The 11,296-nt window shown below is 31.2% G+C and overlaps 1 protein-coding gene and 1 pseudogene across 1 annotated transcript, besides 1 other annotated feature; one reads left to right on the top strand and one right to left on the bottom strand.

Annotated features, from left to right (window-relative positions):
• Positions 1 to 135: 135 nt before the first annotated feature.
• On the bottom strand, positions 136 to 7,952 carry PADL01_0300200 (annotated as a pseudogene).
• Positions 136 to 7,952: a sequence feature (erythrocyte membrane protein 1, PfEMP1, pseudogene).
• Positions 7,953 to 8,138: 186 nt separating this feature from the next.
• Positions 8,139 to 9,526, top strand: PADL01_0300100 (erythrocyte membrane protein 1, PfEMP1, putative; the record flags this gene model as incomplete). The annotated part of the gene is made up of 6 exons (XM_028682893.1): positions 8,139 to 8,360; positions 8,729 to 8,753; positions 8,875 to 8,965; positions 9,049 to 9,116; positions 9,185 to 9,294; positions 9,413 to 9,526. The coding sequence occupies 6 exons, from the start codon at positions 8,139 to 8,141 to the stop codon at positions 9,524 to 9,526; spliced, it is 630 nt and encodes a 209-aa protein (XP_028536425.1).
• Between the last annotated feature and the right edge of the window lie 1,770 nt (positions 9,527 to 11,296).

Here is an 11,296-nt window from a genome sequence, read left to right as displayed (position 1 = left end):
CATATATAATAATATAGATATGACTACAGGTATAATTTTTATTTCTGTTATTCCATTAATTTTGTTATTTGCTTAACCATTCTTTTTTGTTTTGTCTATTAATTACACATATCACGATTCCTATCAATCCATTTACTACATAAATCTATTTGGACTTTTTAACGAATCATTGTGTTTTTTTGTTGCAACACTATTTGTTCTAATTGAAGTTTTTGGATGTTTTGTTCCAAACATTTCGTTTTCTTTCCTTTTGAGTAACTCATCATATATATCAATATGTTGATCACTATTTAAAGCATCATTAATTAAATCAATCCCAGTATATTGATCATTTGAAACATATTTTGGATTATTTATGATATTGGTAGTACTATTAATATTTTCGGGAACATTCCAATCAATATTATATGTAACCTCGCTATCACCATGTAAAACTCTATCTTGAATAGATGTAATAAAAGGTTTTTCTTCCATATATTTTGGTAAAATATTAGGTTCGATATTTTTATATATATCATCATTAATGATATTTTCATTAGGTAATTCCATTTGTATGTTTTGTAAATATTGCGAAATAAAATCATGTTTCAATTGATTCCACTCATTATCTGTAAGTTTATTGGGGGGTGTATCACTACTATCCTCCATATTATTATCAATATGTATATTTTGTGCATCATATGTTTTGCTTGGTTTCAAAACAACTTCAATTAAAGTTTTATATTTAGGTGATTTATAACCATATATATCATTGATATCCATTTCTTCATATTCACTTTCTGATGAAGAAGTGATATCCGACGAAGATTTATCACGAATATAATCGTTCGTTTCTTCTCCTTCCACATAAATATATGTTTTGCCTTTATATTTACTGTATGGAACATATCTATTAGTGGATGTTTCATCAGGTATGTTATAATCGTTTTGTGGGATATCAAGGACACGAAAAATATCCACAGGAGAAGTTTTGGGTTTTTTCTAAAAAATGTAAATATGTAGGTATATATATGTATATGTTTACGTAGGTGCAAAAATATATATGTATATATATATATGTATATATATATTTTAATATATATATATTTTTTTTTATTTAAATTTAAATTTAGTTTTTATTGTATAAAATTTTATATAATTTTTTTTTTAATAAAATTCTTGTTGAATTTTTTTTTTAATAAAATTTTTTTTTTTTTCACAAGATATTTTTTTACTTTTTTTTTTTTTTAATAAAATATTTTTTTACTTTTTTTTTTTAATAAAAATTTTTTTCTTTTTTTTTTTTTAATAAAATTTTTTTTACTTTTTTTTTTTTTTAATAAAAATTTTTTTTCTTTTTTTTTTTAACCAATTTTTTCTTTTATTTTTTTAACAAAATTTCTAATTTTTTATTTTAATTTTCTTTTTCTTTTTTTTAATATAAATACATATATTAAATTTATATATATAACATATCAAAACCTAATACATATATATAATATACCCAAACATAACACATATATATATATAAAACACATATAATATACATAAAATACCCACATATATACATATATATGTATTTGTTACCTTGAGGTAAAATAGTAAAGCGATGGAACCTAAGGCAAAACTTATTCCAACAGGGAGAGTGGAAGATAATATGTTATTTGTGATATCTGGTTCGTTATTTTGTGGTGGTCGGGGTGAAGGAGGTTCTGCGGGGGGTTGAGTTGAATCAATAGTGCTAACTTTATTAATGACATCATTTATTGTATCATACAGTTTTCCAGCACCTACTATCCCAGTTGTTATTCCAATTTGCGCGCCAAGAATAGAATAGTTTAATCCTTTTTGAAACATGTCTGTTATGAAATCTTTAGTTTTTCGAACTGTTGTAGAATTAATGTTAGATATTTTGCCTATTTGTTTTATAAATGAATTTGGGCCAATACCATCATAGTTAGCTATACTAATCAATTCTTTGAATAATTCTTTATCATTATTAGAATGTTTGTTTATTTCATTCAAATCGTTTAAATCACACTTACAATCTACACATTTATTTTTTATATATTTCTCAGCATTTTCTTCAGTTGGTGTATTACTAGCATAATTATTGTCATTTTTAATCTTATCATATTTTTTAGATAACTCCATCCATTCATTATTTCGATACCTAAACCAATTTTCATATTCAGTAAATAATCTTTTACATTGTATATCTGATATATCAACCTTAGTTTCATACTTTTTTCCATCAACTATATCTTTACATTTTGTATTTATTATACGTGATTTAATTAATTTTTCTTTACATGCCTGTTTTGCCCATTCTTCTAACCATCGTAAAAATTGTGAAGTTTTATCGTCATCCGGTAAAATACAGTCACTCATTGTAACTGTTCCTCCAGCACTTTTATATCCACATAACATAGCGTGCCATACATGTGTTCTATTTTGTTCCCACCATGTTTTTCGAACATCAGAAGAATTATTAGATGAAGCATTATTTTCTTTAAGTAAGTCATCTAATCGTGTTCTTAATTTATCTAAAGGTTGATAATCTACCATATCCATACCTTTAATTATATCTCCATAGTCAGCAAAACTATATTTCATTGCTTGTAATGCTTCATTATTATCATTAGGATATTTCTTTCCTAATAATCTTCCTTGACTATAAGCAGCATCAAGCAAATCCTTTTTAAAATTAATAAGATCGTTATTTTTATAAGTTCTTCCTCTAAGAGGATCTATACATAAATATCTTCTTCTAGGAGGAAGTAACACACCTTTATTCTCACCAGTATTATCCTTTATAAGTATATTATTCCATTCAGAAAGTTTATTTTCATATGTGTTTGTTGAACAATGATGAACACCCTCAAAGCGTTTACATATTTCGTTTTTTGTATTATTACTGGGACATTTATCTAAAGGGTCAGGAATTTCACATTTACAAGCCTTGTCATATCCATTTGGTGTAGTCTCGAAAGCATATATGGGTTTAGAAGAATCATCATTTTTATTAAAATTATAATTAACGCACCTACTTGTTTCATGTATATATTCAGATGCCTTTTCAACTGAGCATTTATTTTCTTTTTTCTTCAACTTCTGTACAAAATTATTAATATCCTCACCTAAAGTTCTATCACTCTCCGCTTTTTTATACAATTCGTTGTATTTTATCGATTGTATATCAAACTGTTCTTTCCATTTATTAATAAAAATCTTATATTCGTCACATTTATTTTTACAGATCTTACATATGTTTCCGTCAGTGTCATCTTTACATGAATTCCCACTTCTACATTTTTCACATTGAACTTTCATTTCATCAAGTTTTTTATTCATTGCTTTACAGAAATATTCGCTCCATTCAGTCATCCAACGTAAAGGTTGAGGTATATAGTCGTCCACAGGGGGATCATCATTATGTCCACATTTATCCTGCATCACAGTTAAACGTTCAAATCCTTCTATTTTACCGTTTTATAAATTTTTTCTTCTGTTGGTGCAGAACAAGTCAATGCTTTCCATATTGATTCTCTATTAGCATCCCACCAGGCAGAACGAAATGATTGTATATTGTGGTATATATTTGTACCTTTATTTTGTTCTTTCCATTTTTCATATATATTTTTAAAAACCTCATATAATTTTATTTCCACAGGAGGAACATCACCATCAATAAGTAATATATCTCTTCCTCTAACTATATCTGCTAAATCTGCAAAACTATACTTCATAGCATCGCATATTGGATTACGATTACCATAGTTTTTAGATTTTATATTTTTTATTATATCTATACCTTCATTTCGTGCAGCAAGCATAATCATTTTTAGAAGATAGTTACCATCGTTAACTCTTTTAACATATTGTTCATCTAAATTACTTATGCATATATGTTCTCTTCTGGGAGGTATACATACTCCCTTTTTTATTCGATAAGGATTTAAATTTTTGTAACATTTCCATTCAGTATTTACATTAAAACGATTTTCTCCTTTAGTTCCACATGGGTTTTTTTTTTGTCTATTACATCTATTAGTTGAAGAACGTTTATGATGATCGCAACTATTGTCTCTAGAAGATGAATCAGTAATTTCCTTTGTACAATCAAGAGTTAATCCTTTACCCATCAATGTACAATCCACCTTATTTTCATAAGATTCTTGTAAATTTTTGCTATATTTTCTACACAATTCTTCGGTATTGTTTCAGTACTCTTAGGATTCTTAGTCTTACATTTATTTGTATCTTCCTTTTTTGGGTTAGTATCTGGTACCTTTTGAGATCCTTGTGTTGGTTGAACATTATCTTTCGATGTGGATGAAGACGATGGTTGAGTTCCTCCACCAATACCTCCTCCACTAATCTGTGGGTTCACTGCGGCACTAGGTGTCGATCCAGGGACAACAGTGGCATCAGGGGGTTCAGGTGTGGAATTAGGGAGACTAGACGGGGGATCCTCCTCCTCTTCATCATCGTCATCCACATCAGGATCAGACGAGATAGTAGAAACTGTAAGTGTTCCTCCTCCTGCTATAGGTTCAGTAACGGTTGTAACCTTAGGACTACCAGCACTAGGAGTTTTCGCACCTTTTGCCGGATTATCTTTTTTTGGTTTCTTCACTTTTTTCGTTACCTTTTTCACCTGTGATTTATTCTTCGTTTTGCCTTTACCACCATCTGGTTCACTACTACCAGGATTAAGACTATCAGCAGTGGGCGCCATATTATTGTCACAACCGCATTTCTCTTTATACGCACTAGGTGTTTCATCCAATGATGCGGGCTTATGTGTATCATAATTTTCACTTACGACAGTACCATTACCACCGTGCGAACGTTTTGAGGAAGTTGTTTCCGATTCTTGTTCCATACAATTACATTCACCGTTTGCACAATTTTTTTTTAAAGATTTGTATAAATATTTATACGCTTGTTGAGAATCATTTACTTCAGGAACAGTATTATATGGATCTTTATCTTTATCTTTAAAATATTTTTGGCTTTGTTTATTATATGCGTCTTTCCATTTTTCAACAAATGTTCTATAATCTTGACACGCTTTTTCACAATTTGTTTTGTTTTGTCCACTTTGGCCACATTTATAGTTATCACACTCCGCTTTCAATTTCGTATATTTCTTTTCTTTGTGTTTACAGAAATCTTCTCCCCATTCAGTGAACCAACGTAGAAACTGGTATTCTTTGCCTTCATTACGATCCTTTCCAACGGGGTATTCAATCTCACTAGGTATTGTATCACAATTTTCTAGGTCTTTACCATTACCACGTTTATAGCCGCATTTAATTGCTTCCCAAAAACATTCTATGTTTTTGTCCCAAAATGTTTTTCTTAACTCATGCGTTTCTTTTTTTTGATTTGCTTTTTCTTTTGATGCAATTTTGTCAAATATGGTTTTAAGTTTACTTTCTGTTCCCTCGCTATCTGGTTCTACCATATCGTGGCCTAAAATTATATCTCTTAAATCAAGAAAACTATATTTCATAGCACTACATGGACTGACATGATAAGAATATTTTTCATCGTCATTATTTGTTTCCTTATTTTTGTAAGTATTGGCCTAAATTATACCCTTCACCTGCAAATAATTTTATAAGGTGATGTCTCAATTTGTTTTCATCACTATTAACGTCAAGTGTATCAAGTCCTTCATACAAAGTTTTTGTCTCCTAGGTGGTACATATTCTTGTTGAGATAATCCACGTTGACCCAAAATACTTATTTTCTGGTGTTCCATCATCATGTATCCATTTAATCCCAGATGATGTAGTTGCCTCCTTTGCTAATCCTTCGCAATTACTTTGACCTAAAATATCTTTATTTAATTTATCATCATTATATTTTTTGCAACTGCAGTGTTCTTCAACATCATCACCTGGTTGTTTATCTAACAATTCGATATTAGTTTCTACTTCCTTGCATTCGTCTCCACCGGAATTGTTAGATTTATATTTCCTTTAAGTATTCCTTTGCTTTTTCTTTTTTATAATATTTTTTGTTACTTGAATTTTTTTGTTGTTGTTTATAATGATTACCTTGACCTTTCCATTGTTTTTCTTTTTTGTCATATAATCTTTATATTCTTTGCACTTATCATGACAGACCTTACACAAGTAATTATTGTTATTTGTATCACATTTTTCTTTCACCTCGTTCGCCAATTTTTTGTCGTTTTTCGCAAAAATCTTCGTACCATTCTTCTAACCAGCGTAAAAACTGGGGTTTCTTGTCATTGTCAGGGATGGTTCCACACTTGGTGATGCCCCTACATTGCGTCATCGCTTTCCAGACATTACCTTTTTTTGATACCCACCATTCTTCACGTTTTTTTTTTATTTCTTCTTCAAGTGGAACATATGACGATAATTGTTGTTTATCCTTTTCTTTCTTTACCATTTCTGTAAATGTGTCCTTGAGTCTCAAACGTGCATAGTTCGAGTAAGCTGCATTTTCCATATCTGTACCTTTAATTATATCTCCAAAATCATAAAAACTTCTTTTAATAGCTCTGCAAGCTTTTTGATAATACGTGCTACTTGGAAAATCATTATCAGTATTACTTTTTATATTTGTGTATTCCTTTTTATAATATTCTAATATTAAATTTGCTTCATTTTGGGCATCGACAAGTACATTTTCTAACAAATTATCTTTAGTTGAATACTGAATTATATTTGCTATACATAATTTTTGACGTCTAGGAGGACGATAGACGCCATAAATTTTTTTTTCCATTTTTCATCTTCTACATGATAAGGACTCCAGTATTTTCCAAAATATTTTTTTTGTTACAACCAAAATTTGTTTCCGAAATACTACAAGGGTCTGTTGTAGTCTTACTAGTACTATCATCTTTACCCTGTACTCGATTTTTATACTCATCGCTATCACAATTACAATACGATTTATATGTTTTTATCTTCAATTTTCATAACTTTTGGATAGTTTATCGATGGACATTTATCTTCCATACAACTAAAATTCAAATATGCTGTAGGAGAAAGCATATCTGCCATATTGTCATAGTCAGTATATTTATTTGAATTTGGTCATCATTATAATTTTTTTTCGAGTTTCTCCCATTCATCTTTCTTTTTTTTTTCTATCCAATTTTTATATTCCTTACATTTTATTCCGCAATTTCCAGGTGGTTTTCCATTAGTACATATATTATTTTGTCCGTTTTTTTCACATTCACTTTTTATTTCTTTTATTTTTTGTTCATATTCCTTATAAAATTCTTCGCTCCATTCAGTGAACCATCGTAAAAATTGAGGTGTACCATCAATATCCGGAGGATTATTTTCGTATTTTTTTAAACACCCCGGAGGATCTGTTGGTGCGGCTCGATCTACTAATACTGTCCATACATATTGTCTATTAGCGTTCCACCACTCTTCTCGTAATTTTGTATAATTTGGTTCACCATTACTGCCATTATATTTAGATTGTTCTTCTATATTTAAATTAGTATATATTTTTTGGAATATAGTCCCTAAATTTGATTCAGTTTTATCGTTCGAAGGAGGGTCGTATATTTTCTTTCCTTTAATAATATCTGCAAGATCACCAAAACTATATTTTACCTTTGAACATAATATTTTTTCGTCCAAGTTATTTTTTTTAAAATTTTTACTTAAATTTTCTCCTTCATATTTTGCAGCAACAAGAACTTCTGTTAACAGTTTTTCAGTACTATCAATATCATCAATATTAGATTGTTGCTTACCTTTATGTGTATTAGTTGTTTCTTTGTTTAAATTACCAACACATAAAATTTGTGTTCGTGGAGGCAGGCATACATTATCTTCCTTTGGATTATATTGATTGTTATTTCTATATTTATCACATTTCCATTCTTTAGCATCTATAGATCGGACTCCACAGGGATTTCCAGAACCCTTTCCAAGATAGGAATCAATATTATAAATTTGTAAAAGCGGTATATTGTTAGTTTTCTTACCGTTTCGCAAGCTTGTTAGCAGCAAAATATGAGGGGAGAATTCATATCATCATAAACTTTATGATGATTACTTCCCGTATATTGTAATGCATGAAGTACAGTTTTGCAGATTTTGGAGATATTAATTAGAGGAAGAGATATATGGAGTAGAAACGACGATATGATAAAGCTAGAAACTAATTTGAAAGCTATATTTAAAAAGATTCACGAACCAAAATGGAGGCGGACAATGGTAAAATATGCTAGTGATAACGGAAAATTCCAACCCCCATATAAAAAATTGAGAGAAGACTGGTGGGAAGCGAACAGAAAAGAAATATGGGAAGCAATGACCTGCTACTGCCCCGGACGAAGCTCATTTAATAATACCTATCAACGGATGGTACATATCGCTGGCAAGATCTAAATGTGGTCGTGACTCAAAATTATATACCACCAAGATGACTATATTCCACAAAAATGAGAATGGATGCCTGAATGGACAGAAAGCTATTGCAAAACAACTGGAACGGTAATTATAGGCCGCATTTTCTCTTGTGGGAGCATGTAAAAAATATGTGGCAAAAAAATAAACAAAGAAAATATGAGTAAGAAAAAAAAAAAATATGTAAAATGTGTTTAGGACTGTGCGGGAGTATATAAAAAACACGTTGAAACATGGAAACCTCAATGGAAAAACTAAAGATCAATACCAAAAAATTATACTAATGAGTGTTGGAGGCAGCTTGATCTAGTGATCCCATATAAAAGAAATCTAGAGATGATTCGGAGGTATGTATGTGAAAATTAATATATTGGAGATTCCCATATATCGGTTATGGTAACTCTTGCTACAATTGATTGTTTATATATCAACTCGAATATTTATTCAATCTACATTTCCAATTCATTTATAGCGAACATCATGTTAAGATACGCTCCATCCACTGGAGGGAGTAATCTCAAGAATCCTTTACTTCGAATATATGTGAAGATTCCAGGAATACAGTAAAAGATAAAAATTTGTAATAAGCAGAGCGGGAAAATATAATTAGGGTGTATTTCTGATACATTGCGATTCGCTTATACAGACGGAAACCCTATTACTATACTTTATGGAAATATAGAAATACGGATGTAAATAAACCTGGTGGATTACGTTAATACCTACAATTGTTACACCCCACATTCAGGGGGTGTTACTCTTGTAATCTTTGAGACGTCAAGACGATACGGAACAAAAGCGAGAGAATAGATCCACATGGCTCAGACAATGTGTTTATGTTGATCAATTGAAAATTACTACTTTAACCATTTCAACATTTTATGACACTCCAGTGCGAATGATTCTCTAAAAGTAACGCGTGAACTAGGGCATTATCTAAGTCAAACCTAACTGACGAAGAAAAATCTTATATACCACATTCACACTATCGCAGGATACAATCTCTATAGGCGAATTGGTATGTGCAGAACAATAATACACAACCTTCCGTCAGTTCTGTGATCTTGGAGGATAGTTATCATTCCATGCCAATGGTTACTTATATACCAATGAAGCGTGACTGACCATCCTGTAGAATAGCAATATAAAAATATGTTTTAGTGAGTAACTATCTGATCCGTCCTAAACAAACAAACTATTAGGTGACCGCAATATATATTGAGCTTCACCAATTGCGTCATCGATGTCTTAATATCTGAATCCATATATTCTCGTCTTGCTGGCTGGGATATATTCCGTATATCTATTCCACTTCCCAAATATGGCAAATATTTCCTTATTTTAGTCTGTTAACCAAATTCGGTGGGGGATCTCAAAATGGCTGGCACTACAAAACCATCTATAAATTAGTCGGATTTCTATCCCACGCAGCTAACTTACTCTATCCAATACTAGCCAAATGCGTTTCATCCAACTTCTTTGCGCAGACTTTTATGTGAATATCTATGTCTGTAACTATACAAAGACCTTCAGTATTTTGTTCTAAATAATACAGTATACGAGGGCATCACTATATACAGTGAACCAAATCGCGGTCAGAAAATTAGATGTGACGCAAAATCGGGCGAACGAGTATAGAGAAAAACCATTTTATAGTAATGTTTAAAAAATGGTAGCACCAATTAATGAGGCAGAACGTAAAAAATGGTGGGAACAAAAACGGGTTTGGATAATATGGGCAATGTTGTTTGTGTCTTATCTTTTCTTATACTGTGAAAGAGAAACCATAGATTCAACGAGGACATTATAAACGATTGTATGTGCACAGGAGGGTCAATAACTAAATCACTAGATAGTATACTGACGTGAAATTATAGTATTTGCGTATCGCACCCTCGTCTTGCGGGTTAAATCTTTCCAAATTCTTCCTAGGATATGTAGAATGTAGGTGTCTGCAAAACCATCCCATTTTCTCGCTCAATATATATCTCGAATGTTTCTGTGTTTTCCTACCTCAAGTTTGTACGTTCTTCTGCCCTGAGTTTAATTCTATGTGCGTAAATCAGTGTCTGACTGAAAGTTAACTTGTACAAAATATATCCTACTGAGTATGCGTAGGTCCGGTGGTTCACGCTTACCATTGTTATTAATTAAGCGATCCTGTTGCCAGTGAAAATGTAATGGTATCTGAAATATTATGGAAGGTAAGTATCTTAAAATCCCCAAAAGTGGTAGACCATTTGGCGTTTAAAATATGGCGTAATCCACTATTTAAGAGTTTCTCTGGCCATTTTGGTTTCCCCACCGTTTGTTCAATAAAATATGTGACTGTCGGTGGATTGAAAAATGTAATGTTTGTGAGGAGACGATTATATCCGCTGCTAGAAAACGGTTATCGGATAGTAGAAGAAGCTCTACCAGCTATGTGTAGTATTAAGATACTACCTCATTATAATGTTTTGTGGGGAGTGGAAGAATTGATTATGAAAAAACAAAAAAGGAAAATTCGATAGAGATAAAGGCTCAATATGGAGGATGTTCCTTTTGTGGAATCGTTCCGAATATGCTCACGAAAATTTAGATAATGCATTGAAATGGCTTGATGTAAAAAGTAGTTGCATGGAAGAAAATGTCCAGACCACCACGAAGGGATGATTATGCCCAATCGTTAGATGATTATACCCGCAGGTGAATTTAAATCTGCCAGTGTGGTGTGACGATAAAAACCAGGCCACTAGTGGTAGTGTAGTAATACATGTGATGGCAAAACTGTTGAAATTAAAGAATTCAATGATGGAAACAAGCCTTTGACTGTATGTATCCAAAAGATAAAAGGTCCATTTGGATGGAACCGTATGATAAACAGGGTATATTTTTTCAAAGTAATAAAATCG

Source organism: Plasmodium sp. gorilla clade G2 (genome assembly GCF_900097015.1).
Source record: "Plasmodium sp. gorilla clade G2 genome assembly, chromosome: 3".
NCBI lineage: Eukaryota > Apicomplexa > Aconoidasida > Haemosporida > Plasmodiidae > Plasmodium > Plasmodium adleri (nom. inval.).
This window is presented reverse-complemented; position numbering and strand designations above follow the sequence as displayed.